Raw genomic sequence first — 26,988 nt, 5'->3', positions numbered from 1 at the left:
ACAGTTACCTCAAAATAAATTATTTTTCTTCCAAAACAATCATGAAAAAGAAGAACAAAGTTGAAGGACTCACACTTTCTGATTTCAAAACTTATTACAAAACAGTGTCTTATTACAAAATAGAACAGACATATAGACCAACAGAATAGGATATATAGCATAAACTGTTGCATATATAGTCAAATGATTTTTGATAAGGGTGCCAAGAATATTTAATGGGGGAAAGGACAGTTTTTTTCAACAAACAGTCTTGGGAAAACTGGATACCCACACAGACATGAAGTTGGATCTTTACCTTACACCATATATGAAAATTAACTCAGAATGGATCAAAGACCTAAATATAAGGCTTAAAACTATAGAACTCTTAGAATAAGAGCTTTATGACATCGGATTTGGCAATGATTTCTTGGATATGATACCCAAAGCACAGGCAAGAAAATAAAAAAATAAACTGCACTTCAATAAAATTAAAAACCTCTCTGCATCAAAGGATACAATCAACAGAGTGAAAAGGCAGCTTATGGAATAAGAGAAAATATTTGCAAATCATATATCTGATATGAGGTTGATATCTAAAATATATAAAGACCTCCTACAATTCAACAGCAACAAAAAAACCTGATTATAAAATGGACAAAACACTTGAATAGACATTTCTCCATAGAAGGCACACAAATGGCCAATAAGCACACGAAAAGAGTCTCAATATCACTAATCAGTAGGGAAAGGCAAATCAAAACCACAAGAGAATACCACCTTATACCCATTTAAGACGGATACTATAAAAAAACGAAAACAGCCAAGTGCTGGAAAGAACGTGGAACGCTCATACGCTGTTGGTGGTGGGAATGTAAAACATCAGAGCGATGAGGAAAACAGAATGGTGTTCCTCAAAAACTTAAAAATAGTATTACCATATGATCCAGCAACTCCACTTCTGGGTACCTACCCAAAAGAACTGAAACAGGGTCTTGAAGAGGTGTTTGTACACACCTGTTTATAGCAGTATGAGTTACAATAGCCAAAAGCTGGATGCGACTCAAGTGTCCATCAATGGATGACTGGATAAACAAATGTAATATATACAAACAATGGAACATTATTCAGCCTTAAAGGACATTCTGACCCATGCTACAATATGGATGAACCTTGAAGACATTATGTTAAGTGAAATAAACCAGTCACAAAAAAGACAAATCCTGTTTGATTCCACTTAACTGAGGTACCTAGAGCAGTCAAATTCATAGAGACAGAAAGGAGAATGGTAGCTGCCAGGGCTGGGAGAAGAGAAGATGAGGAGTTATTGTTTAATGGGTACGAGGTTTCAGTTTTGCAAGATGAAACATGTTCTGAAGATGGATGGTGGTGATGGTTGCTCAACAATGTGAATGTACTTAACTCTACTGAACTTGTACACTTAAATATGGTAAATTTTATGTTATGTGTATTTTACCGAAATTTTAAAAAAACAACTGAAACAACAACAAAAGAGAAGTTTAATTTTTTTTTTAAAAGCCACTGCCTTTCTGATTCAAACACCTGTCACTATGCCTTAGTTTCATAAACCAATGGGAAGAGAAATGCGGCTCATCACTTAATAAAACCTCAAAGACTTTAATAAAAGTCTGAAGATACTGGCACACCAAGCTTTTCTAATGCCTTTAATTAACTTCATAATCCATTTTGATTCACATTCCCTTTGCTTGTTACTAAATTCACCTAAAGTTACTCTCAACATTTTGGTAGTGATTACAAATGTGCTACTTATTTATATTGGCACCTGACCTTAAGTAGCAGCAAATGGATACATCAAAGCCACAGATTAGCCAAGAAACAGAAAACTGAGCCTTTAAGAACAAAACATGTTACTGTTTTTAATTTGTCTGCTCCCACTAGACCCAAGGTTAATAAGAACAAGAACTTGTCCTTTTTTGTTTTTCACCACATAGTAGATGCTCAATTAACTTCCATCAAATGAATGAAGTCAGCATTTGTGTACTAAATGCATCTACCCGGAAATGTTTACATGGTCATGTTCTCTCTTTTCAAACACGTCTGTCAGTTGAGCTTGGTGATTTACTGTGAAGAAAATAAGAGGAATTTCCAAAGAAATTTCATGGAAAGTATTTTTCCATGAAAAACAGTTTTGAGAAGTGAAGAGAAATGTATATTTATTACATAAACACAACTCTTTGTTTTGACACTATTGACTACTGGTTAGATCATCTCTGCAAAGAAAAATAATCCAAAGAGATTCGTTTATATATTTTGCATAGACACGCCTAGCCCTCACATACCCCGCCCCCCCCCCAAAAATGCAATCATAACATGTGGTTAAACATTGAAATCCCCTCAGTGCTGTGTGCTCTATACTTCCTTCTAACTCTCCCTGAGAGCCACGAAGTCAGATTGAAAATTTTACTTTTACCGGGCCTTCATTTTTCATAATTACAGATTTTTAATTTATTTTATGCGAGTGTGCAGCTTCTGATGTATTGAGCCAATTAAATGCAACTTGGTTAAAAACCGAAGGTAAAAAAGGCAATTTGGGTAGAAAGTAAAATAGGGAATTTTTAAAAGGAACCCAAAGTAGCAGGAGATGTTATTGCCATTCAAAGGGGGATTTTCCCATTATCGATATGAAAACAGGGTCTGACCTGCAAGCCCTGGGTGGTTCCGTTACTTGTCTTCTCCTTGGATCCTCCTCCTCCTGCTCTCTTGGGTGGGGCCCATTTCTCAGAAGCCACTGGACAGAGGTCCTGAAATGAAGAATATCCCTTCAACATCCGAACTGGTGGAAATTCGAAGTTTGAAATAAAGGCAAAAGACAGGCTGGGGCTAGGTGGTCACAAATATTTATTTTTGGTTAAACCCTGTAATACTGAAAATGTCACCTTACCTGGTTCCTCTTGTAATCAGAAGGGTCGCAAGCTGTGAAGGGATGGATACATTTTCTCTCACTTTCACACCAAGCACAGCCAGTTCCAATACATACTGGGCATCTGGCAACACAGAAAACCAACTTAATTCCCGCATTTTTAGGAAAACGTTCATATCCTAGAATTTCCCTCTGTGATGCTGCATGCGAGCATTTAAAAGAAGAAAAAAAATCCCTGGATAGACTGTGATGCACCCAGGGGAGAGAGGACAGTCCTTTGGGGCTAGGGATATAGTACTGACTTTATGCCCTGTTCTGGGTAGCCCTCGGGGCTGACGGACCATCATTACACTTGCTGGGGGGTTGCCATGGAAACCTGAAGCTGGGGTCACCGGGTATGTCAGTAGATAACAGGAACCCACTGAATCTGTTTCTGAATCCAGTTCTGCTATTTGTCTACCTTCAGGTAAGTTTCCCTCTGGAGACTGATCTCCCCCAGCCCCCCCATAAACCCACCCTTACTCACTGGAGCAGAAACACTGCCAAATGCCTGGAAGACGGGAAACTAAAAGTGCTACCTGGCGAGCAGAGAAAACAGGGTGCCAGTGTTTGCTTTTTAATCAAATTAAGGAAGAACTGTGTCTACTAATCAAACAACCATGCATGGATAACAGCGGAAGACTTGAAAAGCACTTAATAGGATAATCAGTGTTAAAGCAAGAACAATAAAAATGGAAATCGAGGTGGGTTTGGAAAGGTAGCCAAAGGAGGCAAAAGGAAGGCTCAGCCCGGGGACAGTGAGAGGACTAGATCAGGGAGAGGGGACACATGTGCATTTCATGTATTGTTCCAGAAATGCCAAGGCATCCTAAGACTCTGACCTACAGAAATGGCAGTCTCGGTGGGAGAAGAAAGCACAGACTTGCCTAAGGGTTCACCCGCCACCGAAGTGCGCTAGAAGCCAGGTTTGTGACGTGCGCTCTTATCGCTACCCCTCAAGTGTGATGACTTTACTAAGTGCTTTTCGAAGGGGAAGTAGGTACCCAAGGAAAGGGTGCTCCCCCTCTGGGGAGCTGTGGGTCTGAGGTCTGGTTCTTAATTACCTAGCTGCGGACCTGGGGCAGGGCGCTTCCTCTCACCAGGCCTTACAGGCGTGGGTGCAGGAGCTGTGTTCTGTTTAAACTCTCCTTGAGCTACACAGATCTATGTAACTCTCCCCCTTTTTCTTTTTTTTCCCCATTTTCATGGACTCTCTGTATCAAGTTTGGTGTTTCTCCTCCCTGAATTCGTTCTGCTTGTTAGAAATCACTGAACTCAATCCCTCTTTCAAAGTGCCACGGTGGTAAAGGTGAAGTCCAGCGGCTCCTGTTCATATAGCTGTAGGGTGACCTCCCAACTCAGCATCGAGATCGAATGCCTTTACCCTGAAGAAACAATGGTTCCCAGACCAGACCCAAAGAAACCCACGTTTGGTACTCACACAGTTGGTCAAGCAAACCACTGAAAGAGCTATAGAATCACTAATAATACAGCTTCCCACTGTTTCCATGGGAACATCCATCCCATCTTGCAGCTGGAAAACCAGGAATCTGGGAGACATATTTCCTCTGTCTTCCGTCTGCTTTAGAAGCAAGGAGTGACGTGTGGTCCTAACTCAGGGGGGTACGTAGCTCAACAGGGCCAAACGCAGTACAAAAACGTGGGTCACAATTAACATGTTCTTTTGATGACAGAGACTTCCTCTTGTGCTTCTCCTTGACCGTGACTTCCCCTTATCTCATGCTCAGACTCTCTTCCTTGACTCAAATTCCCAAAGCCAGTCTGATCAGGTGAGAACCTAGCAGCACCCCTTCGCCTGTTACTTCAAGGCCACCGCTTGGTTGGAGGGATGTATTTCCCTGTGGGTAAAATGCACCCAAGCACAGCTGTTGGCCTCTTCTCTGCTCCACCTCGCTTGGCAGGGCTTGAACAAGTCAGCTTATTAGCTCAGGGGCTCTCCTGTCTCCCGTTAGGCCATGCTCCAAAAGGCACCTTGGAAAGTTCTCCTCCACAAAAGAGGTCTTCAGGAAATCGAAGAGTAAAGCAAATAAATACATTAAAACCAATGAGAGAATATTCACATGTTAAATAAAATCTTACTCTCTTAATGATGAGCAGTTGGTAAAGTTGAATCTTTTTGACACACTCCAGGAACTGAAGGAGAACGTCACGTTGACAACTAGAACATCTGGAGCAAAGGGGAAAAAGAAGTCATTGACGGTGGAGCCCTGCTATCATCAAGCAAAGCTGTAAATGCAAAAATTAAATATTTTTTGCCTCCTCCACAAAGAGGGCGGGGTGTGCCAGCTGTTCGCTAACATTTCAATCGGTACGTGGCTCCTTCCCGGGGGCCATTCACGTCAGGCAGCCGAAGTGCACAGCACACGCCTCCAAACAGACCCGGGCCCACCTCGCGTTCCAGGCCTCCCACGGATAATCACTAAGAAAAAGCCATTTCACAGCCCATTTACAGCTCATACTCTCCCTGGGATCACTATCTCAGCTTGTAATTGGCCACAGCATAAGAATAAAACAAGTCACCGAGCAAGAACTGCCTAGAACATGATAACCGGAATGTTAGAGAAGAAATCCTGCACCTTCAGAAAAATCCATCCTACGGATATTTACCTAACAAACTCCAAAGTGTGGTTCCCATGGGCTAAGAGCCATGATCTCCTTGGGGTCAACTGTTGCCAAATCTATGATGAAGGTTTTCTTATTTGCTTTCGAAAACCTACCCATGGGTTCGAAAACCCCCAAAGAATAAAGTAATAAGATAAAAACTCTGCTAAATCAGCATGAGAGAAATGGCATATTTCCTGGACCTCTTTAACTTACATACTCTACCCCAGGTGATCCCTAAATCTGGTTGTGTATCAGAATCACTTGAGAAATTGATGAAAACATAGATTCCAGAGCCACACTCCTAGATATGCTGACTCAGCAGGGCTGGGGGATGTCCGGAATCTGTCTGTAATCTCCGCATGTACTGTGTATAGCCAGGTTTCGATGCGGCCGCCTGGAGCGGTGCCTTTCAAATCCTGTTGTGGCCAGGGACCAGTGCTACTCTGTGATATCTTCATTGTCACCCATTCTGGATTAATATCTTCTTCCTTTTATGAATTAACGGGGAGAGCAGATGATGCTTTTAAAATGAAAAGTCTTTCCTTGACATTAAGAAGTTGGCCTAACTTTGTTGGCACCCCTCATTTTTCAACTGAAATATTATTAGTATATGAGTCCAAAAGTCTGAGAACCCTTACTTTAAGGGGTTCTCTTCAGCAGGAATATTCATTCTGAAAGCCAGGATGCCACATAAAATTCTGCTCACATAAAGTGGGTATATGTGAAATGATAATCCTCTGTTCCAAAGACAAGAAGGTTTGGAGGGCTGGCGTGACCTCTCAGCAAGAGCATTTGAACAGACACTTGATAACTGTTAGTAGCTTGAACATATAGACAGTAAGTACTGAGGGACTCCCAGTGAAAATACATATCAATGGAATCAACAAGTGTCCAGTGATGGAGACTAGCAAGAGTTGTACTTTCCTGAGTAGCAACTGTGCACAAAACACTACTGGGAAATATCACAAGGAAACGAATATATATGCTCTCTGCTCTGGAAGCATTCGCAATTATTCTAGAAGAGATAAAATAACTTAGGTGAAAAAGCACAGTGACAGTATAGTCAAGGAAACACCCTCTGAGTGGTTCAAGTTCCATGCAGCACCTGGGTAGCAAGATTGGGGTGCAGGTGGGGAACCCAGAGGGTGCTGGAACAATCGGGATGATTAGGGCAGAATCTGTCAAGGCTACACGGAAGAGGTGACTTTTCAAAGTAGAAGGGAGACAGGATTTGGTGAAAGAGGCAAAGCCACTACAGGCCACAAAGGTTTGGCAATGGCCACTGGCTGGCTGAATGCAAGAGGTGGGAAGTGGTTTTGTTTGCCTGCTCAGAATATGGAAGGCATCCAGAGAAAAGGGCAGACAAAGGGTTGGGTTCAGTTGACGGAGGCTGTAAAAACAATCAACTACACTGTAAATCAACTACATTTCAAGTTTTTTAAAAAGATTTTAAAAAATTTTAAAAAGCAATCAACTAGCTTTCCAAGGTGATCTCAAATACTTCCGGGGCTTCCCTGGTGGCGCAGTTGTTGAGAGTCCACCTGCTGATGAAGGGGACACGGGTTCGTGCCCCGGTCCGGGAAGATCCCACATGCCGCGGAGCGGCTGGGCCCGTGAGCCATGGCCACTGAGACTGCGCGTCCAGAGCCTGTGCTCCGCAACGGGAGAGGCCACAACAGTGAGAGGCCCGCGTACCGCAAAAAAAAAAGAAAAAAAAAATCAAATACTTCCGGAGCTTATGTTACAGGTGAGCAAGACCTGTGAATCGCATATTCATATTCATGAGACCCAGAGGGACTCATGAATCCTCAGTCTGTCCATTGTATTAACTCCTAACCATCCTTTGAATCCACCCACTTCGCTCCACCCTTACCTGTCTTCAACAGTTTCAGCTCTCAGTCCCATCACCCGGTCACTGCCACAGCTTCCCTTCTCTCTGACCTTTCAGAATTCAGCCCTTCCCTCCTCCTGTCCCATTCTCCACCTGCGGCCATTCATTCAACAGAAATTTATTGATCATCAATGGCTACTTTGTGCCAGACACTTTGTACCTTCTTTGGTATCCATTTTCTATCATTCTGCTTTCTACCTCATTTGCCTTGGCCATATAGAACCTCTTCTGGCTCCTCAGACAAAGCTTTTTCTCTCCTTTTGGCCATCACACTAGTGGTTCTCTGACTGCATTACTCTTCCCCTTCTTCTGTGTCCAGCTCAACCCTATTCATCCTCCAGAAAGTTTTCCTTGCACCCTCACCTGCCCCCCCAAGTCCAGTTAGGTGCCCTTTTCATGTGCTTCCCATGGTGTGCTATGTTCCCTGCATGCTACCCACTGCACTGTAAGGTGCTGTTTACTCATCTCTACCCCAAGAGGCTCTAAATACTGTGAACAAGGACCAGGTGAGTATTTTCGGTCACTGACTCCCTACCATTTAGCACACTGTCTGGCACGTAGATGCTCAATAAATACTTCCTGTATGAATGAACGAATGCAATGAACTTAAGATGATAAAATATTGGCCGTTCTGTTTTCTTATCTCATCAAGGGCATTCCCAGATGTTCAGATCTCTGAATTATCTGAACCATCCACGTAAGGTCAGCCCAAAGGTCTCTGGCTTGACTCCACTCACCTAACCAACTTACCATCCTCTGTCATTCTCCAGCCACATGTGACTGTGGGGTCCTGCACTCCTGTGATGAGTGGAGCAGAGGTGAGCGGGACTGAGGGGAAAAGTGGGAAGCAAGGGGTAGGGGGAGAGAGAGTCTACAGCGTGGGACTATTCAGATTCTGTCATTTAACTTGTTTCCTGGGCAATCTGGACTCAGAAGTTTCTCCTGCCTGCTTCATTTTCTAACAACAACAACAAAAAAAAAAACAGCAAGAGTCCACTTGCCTTTGTAGGTTGCTCTGGTCGGGATGCTGCAGGTGCAGGTCTCATTGGATACACTTTTGCCCTTGCAGAGCATCTTGCCGGTGTCCACGTTCTGCACCATGCACTCCGAGTGTCTTGGAGAGAAGCTTCCCACCACAGTCACAGTCGTCTGTGTGGGGAAGAAATTTCAGGAACCAAATTATGGTCTTTTTCCATCATTTCCATCCATCCTAGAGCCTTAAATGAACTCACCTCTGACTTGCCACAGAAGGAGAATTTCTTAGATTGCCAATATAAAGAAAGAGATGTTTTGTTGGCTATTTAATTTGCTCTTTTGTGAATCGCATATTCATATCCTTGGACCATTTTTTCTGCTTTGTGTGTATTTTTCTTATCAATTTTAAGAGCTCTCTGTATAGTACAGATATTAATCCTTATCTGTCATATTTCTGACATATTTTCTCCTGATCTGTTTGTCTTGCAATTTGTATGTGTGTTATCTTTCACCCTACACAATGTGTTTTTATGTAATCAAATGCAGGGTTTCTTGTCTTGGTTATAAAGTTCTTCCCAAAGTCTTGCTTGTGGACAAATATAATATTATTCCACCATCTTTGTTGCTTTATTTTTTAAACTATGTCTTTAATCCATCTGGAATTTATTTTTATGTATAGTGTAAGATAAGGGTCGAACTTTATTTTTATCCAGATGGTTAATCAGCTATGTCACAACCATTTACTTAAAAAAAAAAAATTCCTTTTCCCACTGAACTACCCCTTTTGTCATATATTAAATCACCGTATACCTGCAAGCTATTTCTGAACTTTGCACTGTTCCAATTATCTATTGATCTAATTCTATTCCAATGTCATCAAATTTTTACTACTGTGGATTTAAATATATTTATGGCAACTCTGTCTTTTTTTTTTTTTTTTTTTTTTTTTTTTTTTGCGGTACGTGGGCCTCTCACTGCCGTGGCCTCTCCCACTGCGGAGCACAGGCTCCGGCCGCGCAGGCTCAGTGGCCATGGCTCACGGGCCCAGCTGCTCCGCCGCATGTGGGATCTTCCCGGACCGGGGCACGAACCTGCGTCCCCTGCATCAGCAGGCGGACTCTCAACCACTGCACCACCCGGGAAGCCCAACTCTATTTTTATTTTCATAATTTTCTTAGCATTTCCTAAACATTATTCTTCCATATGAACTTTAAGATCATTTTACGCAAATGGGGTGTGGGGACTGTGAGTTTAACTGGAATTGTACTAATATATGCATTTATTTTAGGGGATTTTATATCTTTATGATATTAAGCATTCTCATCCAAATACACAATTTTTTTTCATTTGTTTATGTTTAGGAGGGAGGAGGAGAAGAAAGAAAGAAAGAAAGAAAGAAAGAAAGAAAGAAAGAAAGAAAGAAAGAAAGAAAGAAAGAAAGAAAGAAAGAAAGAAAGAAAGAAAGAAAGAGAGAGAGAGAAAGGAAGGAGGGAGGGAGGGATGGAGGGAGGGAGGGAGGAAGGAAAGAAGGAAGAAAAAGGAAAAAGAGGAAGAAGAAGAAAAAGAAAAAGGAAAGTTAAAAATAATATGCCAATGGGAGACCACTTCTGCATCATGTGCATGCAGGGGATCTGGTGAGGAGGTGGGCTAAATTTTAGGAAGCTGGGACCATAGGAAGTGGTAACCTTATCACCCACGATGCAGAGTGATAGGTGTCCATCTTCTGTTATACTTCAGACCTCTGCCCAGACTCTGCACAGCCAGCTAAGACCACTGCCTCTCATCTTCTGATACGCTTGCTAAATCTCTTCTAGCCCTGGGATCTCACCCCCATCTTTCCATTTTCAAAAAATCCTGTTTCTGAGCCATAGGATCATGCTGGAATGCAAGTTCTTAGAGTCCAACTTCCACTGGACTGAAGTCCAACCCTCTCCAGGGGACCTGAACATATTACTGAACCCCAGACCATCCCCAGCAGCTCATCTTCAACACCTGGCTGAACTCTCACGCATGCTTCACCCCTGCATTTCTCCCTGTACCGCACATCTCAGCGCATGACCGTTATCACCTGTTATCCTGTACACATGTATGTCTTAAATTGAATTCATTGCTCAAACATCATAACAAAAGCACCGGAAGGCTTGTTAAAGTCCTATTTTCACTAGCTGTTTTAAATTTTCCACATTGCCTTCCAGTTCTCATATACATTGCATTTACATAACTGTAATCATTGCATTAATTTATTCCATCAACATTTATCAAGCTGTTAGGAGGTGCCATGTGCTACACAAGGCACTGATTACTTCAGTGAAGCAAGCGGCTACCGTCCTTGCCCTCAAGGAGCTTATAGTCTAGCAGAAGTGTGGGAAAGTCTGCTAGATGAAAACCGGAGGGTCACACGGGATGGAGATCATTAACAGAGGATAGAAGCCTGGGCTAGGAGGGTACAGTAGAAATGGAAAGAATTGACAGCTTCAATATACCCATTAGAGGTAGCATGGGGCAGGACTGGAAGTGGGGCATGTGGATGTGGTAAGCAAATGGTTGGACACAGAGGTACTGTATATTGCAATGGGACACACGGGCAGGAGGCAGACCCTGGGTGGAAAAATCAATACTTCAATTTTTGGATGTGTGTAGTTCAAGATGCTTGTGTGATAATTAAGAAGATATAATAAGCCTGGAGCCCAGAAGCAATCTGGGTGGGAGATAAAGGAGACATCAACATATAGATGGTATATCAAGCCATGGGAGTGGATAAGATTGTCTGTGGACAAAGTACAGAGTCAGAAGAGAGGAAGAGCCAAACCTGGGGCTGAAATAACTCCAACATTTAGAGTCAGGGAGAGAAGGAGCCAGCAAAGGAGGTCGAGGCATAGTCAAGAAGGAAGGAAGAGAGCATGGAGAAGGTGCGCCATGGAAGGTGATGGAAGACAGAGTTTCAAGAATGCAGCCAAGAGGCCAAGTAAGATGAGGACTTATAGTGTCTGCTGGAATGGCTCCATGGAGTTCAGTTTCAGGGGAACAATGGGGCAGAAGAAGTTGGAGTTGATCTGAAAATAGGAGACAGTAAGTGTTTTCAAGCCGTGGAAGAAGAGGATAGCCAGGGAGTTGAAGGTATTTTTGTGCGACTTTGGCTTCCAGGCAAGCATGGTTAAAAAGCTGAGACCTTGGCTTGATGAACCCAACGTGGGAATCCTTGCCAAGTTAATAACTCTGTCTTGAGTTAAGTTGGATAAAGACGGAATGAAGACCCAAAGAATCAGATGAGATATGAAGTTTGAGTGTCAATTATCTAGTAATGTCCATGGGGCCAAAGAACTTCTTGCCGCATAACGTTCTATCATTCTATCGACAGACCTTACTTTACGTAACCTTTCCTCTTATTGCCAGTTTGGTTATTTCCAAGTTTCTAAGTCTATAAATGCCGCCGCAATAACATCTGTAAGCTTATGGGTTTTCTTTCAAATTACTTCTTCAGAAGCCTAAGCCTGGAATTAGTGCTTCAAGCAGAATGAATATATTTATGACTTCTGAAACATATCGCCAAATTGCTTTCCAAAAAGGTTGTGTTAATTGGCATCGCCATCACTAGGTGTCAGCAAACCTTATTTTCACTTTAATTTGTACTTATTTGATAACTGGCGAAGCTGAACATACTTCCATATCTATATCCAACCCTCTAAACCTCCTCTTGTGAGAATGTACACTTCTGCCCACTTACTTTTTGGTGTCTTTAGATTTTTCTTTTTACTCTCTCCTAGCTTTCATATCTAGCGATTAATATTTTGCCTGTCATAAATGTTTTTCCTGAAGTGTGTGCTTTAGTCATCTCTTATTTTTCCTTGTATAGATTTTTTTAAAAAGTCAAGTATATGAATATTTTTCTCTTGCTATTACAGAATATATTCCTTCAGAGCCAGAAAATTATACTTCCAAATTATCTGATGCTCAGTTACTTTCTGTTAGGTTTTTAGATGAATTTCTTAATTAGCCTAAAATTTATTTTATATTTAAAGTAAAAAAAGGTGAATTAAACTATGTTTCCACATTGTAAGCCAGTTATTTCATCAACTTTCATGAAATAATTCTTTTGTTTCCTCTTACGATAATGCTCTTTAAAATTTTTACATCTTTTTTTTTTTTTTTTTTTTTTTTTTTGGTACGCGGGCCTCTCACTCTTGTGGCCTCTCCCATTGCAGAGCACAGGCTCCAGACGCACAGGCTCAGCGGCCATGGCTCAGCCGCTCCGCGGCATGTGGGATCCTCCCGGACCGGGGCACGAACCCGTGTCCCCTGCATCGGCAGGCGGACTCTCAACCACTGCGCCACCAGGGAAGCCCCAAATTTTTTACATCTATTTCTGAGCTTTCTACTCTATTCCATGGATCTATATTCCTATTTTTAAACCAGAGTCATGGGCCAAATTATTGCCACTATATATGTGTTTACAATCATATGGAAATGGTCTTGCTTAAATAATTTTATTTTTCCAAGATATATCTTGGATATTCTTGACCAGTTCATATTATTATTCCAGATGAACTTTATATTAATTTTAAGACAGTCTATTCAAATTTTCACTGGGATGGCATGAAATCTAGAAAATAGATTGAGGAAGTAGTGACATTTTTATGATCTCTTCCCACCAAGAAACATGGTATATGTCTGGATATATTTAAGATGTTTTTCATATCTTCCAAGAAAATACCTTATGTGTCTTTGTTTTTATATTTGCTTATGCTTTTAATTGATAAGGTTTTCCTATTATAAATTATAAATAGCATCAATAGACCACTGCCTCACTATCTAATTACTATTACTATTGCTTAAGACAAGCTGTCGCATGGCCAAAATCACTATTTTCGTAGCTGGCTTCAACATGTATCTCCTAGTAAAAATGATTTTAAAATACAGGGTATATACCTCATTCTTCAAGTTTGTGCCTGAGTACTTCTGTTGTTTTTAATGAATGGGATCTTTTATTAATGGATGTTAACAGTTTGTCTTACATGTAGTAAGGTTATTGTTACTTGAATGTTTACTGAACAATTAAAGTTTTAAACGCTAATATATTTAGATTTTACAGATATACAACCACTTAAGATTAGCAAATAATGATATTTTTGTCTATTCCATTCTAATAATTATTTCTATTACTTGTTTCTTGTATTACTACACGGGACACAACTTTAGAAACAATGTTGGTTGTATCAGTGATGGAATTGATGTTTCTGTTCTGACGTGTAAAAGAACATTTCTAGTCTCTCCTTTAGGAACCATGCTGTTTGTGGGAAATACTTTTATTCCTACATTTTTTCTGTTTTTATCAGTATAAGCCATTTTTACTGACTGTTAAAAATCTCTTTATAGGTATACAAACATATAATTTTACATAATGCAAAATAAGATGTCACGCATCCCTTTTTGTGTTTGTCTGTGTGTATGAGGATTTCAGTTGTTTGTGTTTTTGTTTGTTTTTTTTTACTTGTCTCTGACCTTTCCTCCACCACATGAATCATTCCACCAGGGGAGCCTATGTTTCCAACCTAGCACGAATTCTTCCATGTTTTTCTCCATGCTCAAATAACCATATAGAGCTATACATACATGAACATACACAGGGACATTTTTTGGATCAATACAAGATCATGCTATACATACTTTTCTGCATCTTGATGTTTTTACTCAACAAAATCTCATGAAGTTCCTCCAAGACAACTGGAATTGCTCTAATTCTTTCTTTTTAATGCCAATTTCATAACGAGGATGAGGATACACTGTCTTCTCATTGTCTTGTGTAAAGAGACAAAGCTTCTTGGAAACAGAGTCTCTGTACTATATGGGTCTTTTTTTCCCATACCACGAAAGTTACTAGAATGTTATTAGGTATATGATGGGCAGTGAGCAAACACTCTTTGAACAAAGCTAATAGATAGAATCGGGGAAAACCATAGACTTCCATCTCTATGGGTCTGGGATAAGGAATTATTTAAATAACCAAAGATCTAAGACTTAGGCAAGTCACAGCTAACAATCAAGATAGGAAATATTTTGAAATAATATGACCAAGAAATGGAGACTGACATCTTATCGAAATTACTAAAATAATCAGCCCAAAGTTGGGTTCAAAGAATAGCTTTACTCAAATTACTAAACTCGTATCTCCTTTACCTTGAGAGTGGTGGTTAGCTGGAGAGAGTGAGGTAATGGCTTTGTGGGAAGACTCTAGAGGGATTAGGGCAAACCACAGTGGGACTCAGGGTGGGGAAGAAAGCACCCATAGTTCTCTGGGTGGTAAACATTTTTTGTAATGTTCCAGACTAGATGTGAATGGTGATTAACTTATACTAGTGAACCCAAAGACAGGTCAGCAAATTGTGTAAGCAGCACTTTTCAGTCAACGAACAAGTTACTTTCCCTCACCTCACTGAGCCGAAGTACTACCCTTAACATTTTCAAAATGATAAAAGAAAAAAAGCTTTGTGTAATCTTAACTCATCGGAGTCCTGGGTGTATTGAATGATCATGGTATTTTCTACCAGTCTCTATCAGCACTAAAGTCGGCTATTCCGCAGACTGATAAGAGAAATAAATTTTGGCCATACCTATACTTTGATGCGTAAGCATCCTTTTCACAGAATCTATTCATTCTGGTGCAGGGCTGATGGAGGCTTGGATGAAGGCTTCGACAGGTTTTTTTTGCCCCCCCCCCCATCCTCCACACTGCCACCCACACGAGGACAACAGAAAGTGACAACAGTCAGATAACTTGAAATCCATGAGTTCTGATCAGTTATGACCTGAAAGCTTGATTCTTTTTATTATTTATCCCTCATTAAGTGCTCTGGCTCTCCTTTATTAAATGTTAAATCATCTTAAGTGGTACGGTTCTTGCTATTTGAAATGGCAAAGTGTAAGGGGAAAGAGAAAGTGACCCATCTCCTTGTTAATGTGGCATTCAAATAAAACAGAGTGAGCTCGACAGACAGGTCAAGGCTGCTGATGGTGATTCTGTACAGTTATCCATAATACAAGAGCTGTAATTAGGGAGAAAATGTCTCCTTCCAGCCACCGAGACTGCAAGGCAGGAATTCCATTCTCCCATGGGGCGCAGTTGGTATGTGAATCAGAAAATGCCTGAATGTGCTCACGTTGCTACCTTTCTCTCATCCAATGACAGGGCTGCTGTGCTGCCCATGGCGGTACTGCCATAGCAAGAGCCCATGGACTTTCCAGGAAACACCCCCCGTTGCGATATTCACCGCCCACATTGCTTTCTCTCCCTCTCTATCAACATCACCTGAAGCCATGCACATAAGACAGTTGTCAAGAGAAGTCTGAACACATCAGGAAAAGAAACCATAAAACAACAAAATTCGACACTTAAGACACATTTAAGGAATCTTGACCATGAATCTGAACTTATTTTTTTTCTCTCTTTTTTAATCAATGTGGGGTTTTTTTTAAAGATTTTTTTTTTTTGATGTGGACCATTTTTAAAAGTCTTTATTGAATTTGTTACAATACTACTTCTGTTCTACATTTTGGTTTTTTGGCCATGAGGCATGTGGGATCTTAGCTCCCCAACCAGGGATTGCAACCCGCACCTCCTGCATTGGAAGGCAAAGTCTTAACCACTGGACCGCCAGGAAAGTCCCTATCAATGTATTTTTCTGCAACATTAGTAGTCCATCTTTTCCTTAATTTCAACAAATAAAGGTCATCTTTAGCTGCGTAAGACGACAAACTCCATGAGGGCAGGCCCATGATGTGTCTTATTCTCTGCTACCTCCCCATCACCTTGCAGAGTGTATGGCATCTGGTGGGCACTAAGTATCAGTTAACTAAATGAGTTTGATAATTTGATAATGAGGATCTCATAACTAAGCTTATTTGATCACTAATGGATATTTTACACACAGAAGGAAGCTGGCGTCAGTTGTGTAAAATGAGACAGTAGAGACCAATTAAAAATCTTTCCTCTTACCTTATCTTTACTGCTTCGAAATAGGTAAATTTCAGGGCACTTTTTAGCTCCAGATGAAATATCCAGCCAGTTTTCTGAGTTCTTTAAATGCACACAATCTTCTTTAAAAGTACACCTATCAAAAAAGAAAAAAAAAGGGGGGTAGCAGCACACATGCATCAGTTAAAACTTTCTCATACTTGGCTTCGGTTCAAAATGCCAGGCTTTATATAGTGGATTACTGATTTCAAGAAAGAATAAGAACACGATGCGAAAACCATGAAAAGCAACAGGAAACCAGCAGAGCATTTTTTCCATCATGTCTCAGAGCAGAGAACAAATGTGGACATGTTGAACTTAGACTCCTGAGCCATCTCTCAAGATAACACTGCCAAATACATCCAAAACACAGCTTCCCCTGCATCCTACAATTAAAGAGCCCCCTTCAGAAAAACCTGGTACAGAACAGCTCAAGAAAGGGTTCACACATTGTATACATTTTAGGTTTGCGATTCATTTCTAGAATATCAACCCATTGTGTAACTTTTTTTGTTGTTAAAAAAAAATGAAAGCGACCATTTTGTGCTTTGCAGTATGATAATCAAATAAACATATTGCAAGGGCAGAGTCTTCCCAAGAATTTGATAAGACATTCCAGAACCATCTGCTACATAACATTTATTTCGACAGATGTCAAATTATATCAAAAGATACTGGGTAAAACATTTGCCAGGGCCGCTTTGCCAAGTCGGCCAGCTCAGAGGATGCCCCCAAATAAATGTTAAGCTGGGGTCAGGGCCAACTACTTTTTTTTTTTTTTTTTTTCAGGGCCAACTACTTTGATAAACACCATCATAAGCTGAAAGGTGAGATCACCGCTTTGCTTGACGCCTGTCTCTGTCACTCTAGGTCACGCGAACTTGGAAACTCTTGCCTCACCAGCAGGGCCGCCAACTTAACAAGAAGAATGAACACCAAGGGCCCTGTGATTTCCGAATGGTGTTGGGCTCCACAGACATCCCCTGAACGGTATCAAGGAAAAGAACAAAACATGTTACCTCTGCCTCCTCGAGGCCCAAGGTTAAAACGAAGGGGTGGAGGAGAACTAGTGACAGTAAGTTTTAAAAAAAACCGAAAATTCATGAATCATGTGAGATTGAAAAGCAACTAAATAATAACCACATTCAGCTCTGGGGAGTCCCTGAAAGGATGTGAGTGGAGTGAGGTGTGGTCCCCAACAGTGCATTTGACTTCACAAGCATTTTATTTCTTCTTCTTCCTCTTCTCTCTCTCTTTTTTTAATTCTTAAGAATTTAGGCCCCATGGCTTCATCTTTGAGCGCTGAGCTAATTTGAATATGACAAAAATAGAACAGGAAGCCAGCGAGTTTCATTAACCATCACCCCCAAGTGCAATACTTTCAGCGTGTCATCATATTCTACCATCCTGGGGAGCCCTGCTTTCAGGGAGCACATCTGCGCCCAAACTCTCCTCCACCTGTGTCATCTCCTTCTCCTTCTCATGACCGCGGGGACTTTCATCAGCAATTCTCCAAAGCCATAAATTCACCTGACCCTTGATGACTAGTTCGTCCATCACAGACATTAAGTTCAAATTAAACCTCCTTTTCCACATCAGGGAGAGTTTGCGATGGAGGTACACGTACGGCTGGATTGAAACACGGAATGATGAGGTTGGTTTCCTATTTTGTATTTGGAAGTGATGATGACTGTCAAAAACTACCTGCCTCTCAGAGGCATTCTGGTTTGTATAAGGCACTTCCTCTGCCTAAAAGAAGGCCAAAAAAAAAAAGAGAAAAAAGTCAGTTCTAGAGTGACTGGCGTACAAATATTTTTGTAGCTCTTAATACTGCCTGGGAGTCAAGGCCTAAGGCTGCCAAAAAAACAAGTGTAAAATATTTCATACAAATAGTGCTACAATTTGCCAATTTGTAGGCAGAAAACGGTAGTGCCACTGAATTATCACTCCCTTTTCTGACCTCCTATGGCATCTCTTGTCAGCACCACACATTTGGGTATTTAATCATATGCTGCCTTGAATTACAACTTAACTGTTTCATATGTCTATGTCATTTCCCCCCAAGTAAGCTGTAAGATCCTCAAAGGAAAGGAAAATGTCTTTAATATTTCTTCTGTAAATCCTTCAGTGTCTGGCAGCATGGTATGCAAATACTAGGGTTTCAATAAATATTTTTGAATGAATGGATGAAACATGAAATCTCTACAGGTCCTTTCTGTAGGTGATTTTTCTTTCTAGAGTTTCCTTATGATTTATGTCTGACTTACACTTACAGTCAAGAGACTATCTTTAATGTAAGCTAAAAGTTTGAATCTGGGGCCAGAGAGGCAACAAATTAGAAGTTGAGGTTTTCAGTTTGTCTTTTTGGGGGAAAAGAAAAGAAGAAAAAAAATATATATACATAGACCTTTCAATTCCTATTTTGTATAAGGTGAAAACAAAATTTAACCAGGTTAAGCAACTAAACATAAATTCCTGGTTTATAAAACACCTCTGAGATTTCTAAACTCTCATTCCTTGCTTCTCACCAGCTGAAAAATAAAAATAAAAAAATAAAAAAGCAAACTGTGACACCAAGAATGAATAACCAGATGGTCAACCAACAACAATATCTTATTACTTCTCCAGTACGGCAGATTATAAAATCTTCACGACAGCACGTTACCCACACAGATTTCTTCAGGAGGGGGAACAGATCTTACAGCTCCCACGTTTTAGTAAACAAAACCAGTTACTTTGAAATGGTCCCTTTTGAAAGCCATCACTCTTATTCCTATACATCCACGAAAGCAACGGTCAAGTGCATAGACACTTAAGCCTTTGCCCAAATACAATTAAAATCTCATTGTCAGATTCGACTCTCGGTGAGGCGGATCCTCAATGAAGCCCTCTCAAATAGGCTGATTTCTTAACTGGCTTCATTACAATTTCTTCAGGCCACAGATAGGAGGAAAATGGGATTCAAATTAGAATGAGCGCATTCTGGAAAAAAATGGCAGAGATATGTTTGCTTTTCTTATCTTATGCTATTGCCCCACTCTCTACGGAGGATCTCTCCAAAAGTCCTACGCCTCCCAACCAGTATTTTATTTTTCTAGTCCTTATTTCCAGCTAGCTCTCTTGCCTACAAAATAAGGCCAATGTGCAGACACTAGCCTACTTGCAAATTAGGAAACAGAGCCAGCTCAAATGCAAAGAAAAAAACTGCCTGAAGAAAAAAAAAAATCCCCAAACCCAAAAGTTAATTTAAAAAAACCTTTGCTAGGTTAAAGAACCGTGGATGCAATTTAGTGAATGAAACTATTTAACAGGCTTGTTCATAAAATCTGCTGTAGAACTTAACCTATTCAAAATAATAAGAGTTTGAGATTGTCACTCACACTATTCGAGTACGTGGACCAACCCTCCCAGACCCCTAACTCGTAACGTTCATTCAAAACCTACCCCGGCCCCGACTCATGAACAGGGAGATTCCAGACACTTGTTTCTAAGTTTGCTGTTTGGAATTCAGAAAGCATTTGCATACAATGGGTTTGCTTCCTGAGTTTGTGGAAATCTGTCTAAACCCTGATGTCCCTGAGTAACTACTCCACCACGTACCTGCCTGGAAGGAACACTGCCCCATGCCTGGCACTGTTCTGAGTGTTTACAGTTAGTCTTCCCCCATTAGTCCTCACAACCACCTCATTCTACAGGGGTGAAACGGAGGCTCAGAGAGGTGCAATAACGTGCCAAGGGTGCACAGCCCCAAGTGGCTGAAGTCTGGTTTCAGAGCCACACGCTTGGCCCCTCGGCTGCAGGGCCTCCTGTGAGCCCTAACTGCCATTTAATAAGGTGCACAAACACCATGACATGTAGAGTTCCTCCTGGCTTCCTGGGGCCCCAACAGTGGTTGGAGAGGGGGCTGTGCCAGGATGAGGCGACAGAGATGAGGACCCCAGGAACAGATGAATAGAGGTGAGACAGCGCATCCAGGACGAAGAGGGGAAGCAAGGATTCGGGAGGAACACAGGGGCGGGGTGGGGGGACCTGAGAGGCCTTGAATTTTCACACATCACTAGCCCTGAATACAAAACATCCAACTAGAGGTTAAAATTCCAGGAGGCCCCAACTCACAAATCTATTGTGTTCCAGAAATTTGCTTGCAAACCATCTGTTTGTAATATGGAATACACTTTTCTCCCCACAGAAATAATGTTATAAACAGTGATTAGGTCTCCAGGTTAGCCCACAAAACCTGTTTATCTGTAATGTAACTTCAGTTCTATCTATTTGCAGTATAAGAGTAGCAGAAAACAATGAGATTGAAGCCATTTGCATCGTATAGCAGTTTTTCTTCTTTACTTATTTGTGTTTCTGCTCAGCTGGTAGTCTGGGAACAGTGCCCAGCTGGATCAACTTTTAAATTTATTGTTACAGTATTGTATTTATACAGTATTTCTATTTTTTTTAAATGGGGATGGCTTAAATTATTGTTTTCATGCCAACATAAAGAACAGGGAGACCCACCTCTGGAAATGAGCTGAAGTTTCCAGGCAGGTGAAATGCCCACGGGATGGGCTGGGGGACCTTGAGAATCTGACTCTATTAGGCTAAAATCTCTCGGTAAGAAGTTAGCACTTACTCAAACTTGAAATAGAAACTCTGAACTCAGACATGTAACTTCTACTTCCTGCCACTCGAATTTCATCAGCAACTTCTAATCTAATTGTTCACCAAGAGCAGACAATCCCTGAAGTAAACTGATAACTAAATATCTGGTAATTGGCTTGAATGGGAGCAGTGGTGTGACCTGTTCCAAAGATTCTCTACCGATACAATATCAGAAAACTTTTAACAAGGAAACAATCCAGCCTCTCTCTCAGGAAACAGGAGACTGTGTCCATCCTGTGGGTAGATTTTTGCCACAAGAGCAAAGGTCTTCCGCTAAGTGATTTGAAACAGCTGTCTGCATTTTTCAGAAAGGCACGGAGTCCAGGGGAAGGGCCACGTGGTCCCCAGAATCAGGGGGCTTTCATTAATGCTGTCAGTCCACAAGATGGAGAAACCAATCTCGACTGAAAAGAAGAGAATTGGAAGTCACTGTGAAAAACTAAACTCTGAATTGCAGGCCTCCAGAGTCAGCCAAGGGGGATGCCAAAATACGAGACCAAAATAACTTGCCGGGAAAGCTGAAAAACTGAATTTCAGCTCCAGTGATGAAGATCCAATCTACATAAGAAAATGATGCTAATAACAGAGACAATTTAGAAGATTTGTTTTTTTTAAGTGAAAACACCTCACCTGCCAAGAGACGTTCTTTCACATGATTTGATCCACTTATTCTTCACAAAGCTATGACGTAGGTACAATAAATTTCCCTGCTTTACAGCTGGGGGAAACTGAGGCACGGAAACCTCCATATTGTTCTCCCAAGGTCACAGAGTTAGGAAGCAGAGCGGCTGAGATACCAAACCAGGCAGTGCAGCTTCCGAGTCCATGGTCTCATCTCCTACCCTGTAATGCCCCTCATAAGGGCTCTCACTCACTGAGCCCTCCCCAGGGGCCAGGCACTGTTTCTAGACTTTCCGGGATTTAACTCGTTGATCCTACAACCACCTCAGGGAGTAGGTATTATTGTTATCGGCTCCATTTCAAAGATGAGGAAACTGAGGCACGGAGAGGTTAGCATGCTATGAATCTCAGCAGTCTGGCACTGGTATCCATACTCTTACTACTGTGCCAATGCCTCAAAATGTTCAAAGGTTTCCGGCATAGCAATGTCATGAATGCCAAGATAAAAGTAAATATGTCCTCCCAGAGCTTGGGTCTTACGGGAAAATATAGGTTTTATTCCACTTCTCAGCATTTCTCAAAGTGTGTCCTTCAGGTTGTTTTAGGTGTTAGCGTTAAAGGAGGGTCAAGAAATTTGGGAAACACTAAATAAAATTAATGGTCTTCTCTATTGCAGGACTTCTCAGAGCCTTGAATATGCCTGTGCGCTTTGTAACTTTCCAAGACAGAAACGGATGATGCACCATCTTCCAACGTTTTTGTTGAGGGATTAGAAGTTCTAGCCATGCACATTGGGAAACACTGCCTGATCTCAGTTAATGAGTAATAATCCAAACGGAAGATCAAATTAGAAAACTTCGGGCCTTTTTTTACTCTTTTTTTTTCTCATCTCTCATACCAGTTGATTGTGACCTATTAATTCCAAGCATTTCTCTATACTATCTCCTGCAGTCCGCCCTCACCCATCACTTCTCACCTAGGCTCCTGCAGCAGCCTTCTGATGGGCCTCCCTCCTCCCTGCCTACAGTCAGCCTCCACAACAACATCTAGGTATTCTCAAGGACAGAACTGATCACACCACTTCCTACTTAGGAACCCTCAGTGGCACCCTTTCACTTACACCAAACACCTCTACCTACATCACTTTCATGACCGGTGGCCTAGAACACACATTTCCACACTCATCTCAGTACCCAATACCATGATCGAGCTCCTGCTTTCCTCTCCAAACTCATCCCCAGGCAGTCATGGGTTGATAAGTCTGTCTCTCTATTTAGCCTACAAGCTCCTAAATACATCGGTCGCTAATATCTAGTACGTGGTGCCTCACAGAGAGCAGTTACTTAATAAACACATGCAGTGAAAACTGCCCAGCTCTTCCTGGCATGTGCAGAATGCCCCAGGGCCTGCAATACTGGTGAAATGGTGCTCCTAGTTCAATGTCACCTCCTCCACATCTACCCAGCCTCCAGGCAAAGCAGTCGTGCCCTCCTCTGTGTCCCCATGGGCACCTTACAAATGTTACAAAGCACAATGCATTGGTTGCTAATTGCCTGTCTCTCTGACCAGACTATAAGATCCCCAAGGAAAAGGCTAACCTTATTCACCTTGGCACCCCCAGGGCCTAGTGCCATATCTAGTATTCCTTCTACAAATATTGTCTGAGTGCCCACAAGACATCAAACACTGGGCACTGGGGACACATGAATGCCTAAGCCAGTTAAAGCTCCCCTCTTAATGAGCTTATATTCTGTTGAGGCACACAGACAAAAACCAAATAAGCAGACAATAATTTAAATAGTTTCCAACTGAGGTAAGTCTTCTGCAGAAATCAAAAATATAGCAGGAAGGAACTACTTTAGATAGGCTGGTCAAGAAAGATGGCATTTCAGCTCAGATTTCAAGGATGAAAACAATCCAGCCACATCAAGAGTAGTGGGAACAGCATTCCAGGCAGAAGGAACAGCATGTGCCAAGACCCTGAGTTCACTGAAAGCTTGGTCTCTGCAAGGAACTGATTAAAGACCAGACTGGCTAGACTTCAGTGAAGGAAGGGGAGAGTAGAGTGGGTCTGCCAGTTACAAGCCAGTGACCTTGGGCAAATCACATGCCCTCACACTTGTGTCTCCGGCTTTCCAACTGTAGAAATGCAGATAATAATTGTTTCTATCTCATGGAGCTGTTTCAAAAACGTACATCTATTTAACTGAGGCTTCCAATAATGCCTCAGTAAATCGTTGTTATTATATTTATTACACAGGCAAGTGAAACAGAATTTAGGTAAAAGGTTTGGATGACATAAGCCAAACACACACACAAAATCATAGAGATGCAAGAGGGATCTGGGCAATAGGGGTAACCAGACTGCCTTCTGCATTGCTCACGTACACCAGGTCAACAATCATCCTGCCTTTTCCATGTAAGGAGGCAGACACAGCTCACGGCTTCTTGGAAGTTCCTTTTTTTTAAAAATAAATTTATTTATTTTATTTTTATTTATTTTTGGCTGTGTTGGGTCTTTGTTGCTGCACACAGGCTTTCTCTAGTTGAGGCGAGTGGGGGCTACTCTTCGTTGCAGTGTGCAGTCTCCTCATTGCGGTGGCTTCTCTTGTCGCAGAGCATGGGCTACGTGTGCAGGCTTTGTGGCTCGCGGGCTCAGTAGTTGTGGCTCGTGGGTTCAGTAGTTGTGGCTCACAGGCTCAGTAGTTGTGGTGCACGGGCTTATTTGCTCTGTGGCATGTGGGATCTTCCCGGACCAGGGCTCAAACCCATGTACCCTGCATTGGCAGGCGGATTCTTAACCACTGCGCCACCAGGGAAGCCCCTTGGAAGTTTCTTAATCACAACCCTCCTCCTCCCAAGGGTTCTTCGGGTCTCCCTATGCCTTGAGCCCCAGCTATGAGAGCACCTCCCATGGCGTATTGAAATTATTTGGTCAGTGCCTGCTTCCCACACTAACCTGTGAGCTTCTCCAAGGCAGAGCCTCATTCATTTTTGTTTCCCCAGGGCCTAGTATCTGGCCTGGTATTCAACAAGCATTAGCTAAATTGGATTAAGAATTAAATTTTCAAGTGACTAAATTCTTGTCTATGTCTCCATGATACCAGCATTAAGTTGTTTCATTGATTTTTGTTCACTGGGCTGGCCAGTTAACTGGCGTGGTGGAAAACCAACCTTTGTCTTGAAACTTGGAGCTATTTAGCACACGTAAAACACATCTGCAGACTGAAACACTCACACAAAAGGGAGCTGTGGCCTTCACCCCATGTGGTTCTTTGGTGGGTGATGAGTGCACTAAAAGTTGGTGATTTAATTTCCAAATGCAAACCCTGAACTGAAGAATTTAAGGGAGGCATTCGTAAAAAACAGGTAGCAAGGAAATAAAGATGGGAAAATGATGTCTCTTGAGTCAGGAAGATCTGGGTTCCAAACTGCTCTCCCACACATTTGTTCTGTAACAGGGAACACATTCCTTAGCCTCTTAGGATCTCAGTTTCCCCACCAGTAAACAGCTGGCAGCGGTAACAACCCCATCTTCCAGAGAGCAATACTGAATCCCACATGGGGCATTTCAGAAATGGTCCATTCTCCATAGAGCGGGATACAAGTGCCCAAATGTTACAAAACATCACAAGAGCAAAAACACAAAAGACTGGCAGGAAGGCTTCCAATGAAGATATGAACATCTGTTTGAATGTGGAGGAGTTGCTGGGAACAGGACAAGTACTAGGTCACCAAGACAAGTGAAAACATTTGAAGAATTTTTAAAAGCCAATCGATACATACTTACAGAATTGCTTGCTGCCTGAGATAAGGTCATTTCAAAACAAAAAATCTATTCCATTAAAACATATATTTACTAAAAGGGGTGTTCCTAACGGTACCTGCTTGAGTCAGGCTACATCAATTAAAGAGATGCGAAGATAAGTAGTTTGGAGGCTGAGGTTGGACCAAAAACAAAACTGGCTTCTGAGTACGGTAAGCGTTCCCCCTGTGCCAGCCACTGTCAGCTGTCCAGGCGCAAAGAGCTGGGCACCTTCATAGTTTCAACCCCTCTTCACCTTCTGCTTTGAAATACTCCCAGCTCTTCTAACAGCTGGCAAAGATGATGAAGAACCCAGGGGATTCATGTCCACCCAAGACCCGCCCCTCCCAGCGTGAGAAGGCCCCCAAATCCCTTTCAGCATCTTCGGTAACCCAGATGCCCGGGTTTGGCCTCTGCCAGGGTAATTCAGTGATGCCCCCAGGCCCGAATAACATATTCCTCTCTGCTCCCCACTGCTTCCACCCCACAGACAGCTGTCCCACTTGCTTCTACACAATTAGTTGGCACAATGGGGTCCTCACACAAGGAGGTGGGGCCACCCCAAAACCCCATTATGATGATGAACGCTGCCATTAGAGCTGCACTGGACCATAAAGGAGTGTCACTGCACAGACTTCAGGCACGAGGACACATCCCGGATTAGAAGGAAAGGAGGGACAGATGCAGAATTAGAACCATCTTTCACCTCAAACTGTCTTCCCAGCCACTCGGCTAGATGAGGTCATAGCCTACGAAGGGGGGCATCCCCAAAGTGGAGTGTGCTCCTTTGGGTCTTTGCTCAGCTGTCCCCTCCTCCATGAGGCTTTCCAGAATCCTCTGGTTGAAACTAACCTCCCCTGCCTCCAGTCAGCATGCCCTACCCCCTCCTTGCTTTATTTTTCTTCCTAACAGTGATTGCATCTGACATGCTATTTTCTTCTTTATTTTCACACTGTCCATCCCCCTCACGTAGTGGGTCGAATAATGTGGTCCCCACAATTCACATCCACCCGGAACCTCAGAATGTGACCTTATTTGGAAACAGGGCCTTTGCAGATGTAACGAGTTAAGGATCTCAAGATGAAATCGTCCTGGATTTAAGGTGTTCAATGACTAGTGTTTTGCCAAGAGAGAGGAGAAGGACATTTAAGGCCACATAAAGATGGCAGAGGTTGGAGATATGCTGCCAGAGGCAAGAAACACCAGGAGCCACCAGGAGCTGGAAGAGGAGAGGAAGGTTTCAGCCCTCGAGCCTTCAGAGGGAAAGTGGCCCTGCTAACAGCTTGATTTTGGATTTCCAGCCTCCAGAACTGTGAGAGAATAAATCTGCATTGTTTGAAACCACTGAGTTGGTGACCACTTGCTATGGCAGCTCTAGGAAACTAACATGGCTCACTAGAAGGACCTCCATGAGGGCAAAGATTTGGGGCTGAGCTGTTCACTGCTAGAGAATCCTGGTGCTTAGAACAGTGTCTGACACACACTAGGTA

The 26,988-nt window shown here is 42.1% G+C and overlaps 1 protein-coding gene across 1 annotated transcript in view; it reads right to left on the bottom strand.

The window, feature by feature from the left end:
• The window catches only part of PLXNC1 (plexin C1), a 141,810-nt gene that overhangs the window by 70,665 nt on the left and 44,157 nt on the right, over nucleotides 1-26,988 (bottom strand). Inside the window, exons 5-9 of the mRNA XM_033427725.2 lie at nucleotides 16,402-16,516; nucleotides 8,438-8,585; nucleotides 5,021-5,108; nucleotides 2,903-3,005; nucleotides 2,661-2,762 (exon numbers count right to left, since the gene is read on the bottom strand). Of these exons, the coding sequence (XP_033283616.1) occupies nucleotides 2,661-2,762; nucleotides 2,903-3,005; nucleotides 5,021-5,108; nucleotides 8,438-8,585; nucleotides 16,402-16,516 (556 nt within the window). The remainder of the gene's footprint in view (nucleotides 1-2,660; nucleotides 2,763-2,902; nucleotides 3,006-5,020; nucleotides 5,109-8,437; nucleotides 8,586-16,401; nucleotides 16,517-26,988) is intronic.

Source organism: Orcinus orca, chromosome 11, assembly GCF_937001465.1.
Source record: "Orcinus orca chromosome 11, mOrcOrc1.1, whole genome shotgun sequence".
NCBI classification, from domain to species: Eukaryota; Metazoa; Chordata; class Mammalia; order Artiodactyla; family Delphinidae; genus Orcinus; species Orcinus orca.
Note: the sequence above shows the minus strand (reverse complement) of the source record. Positions and strands in the feature narration are given on the sequence as shown.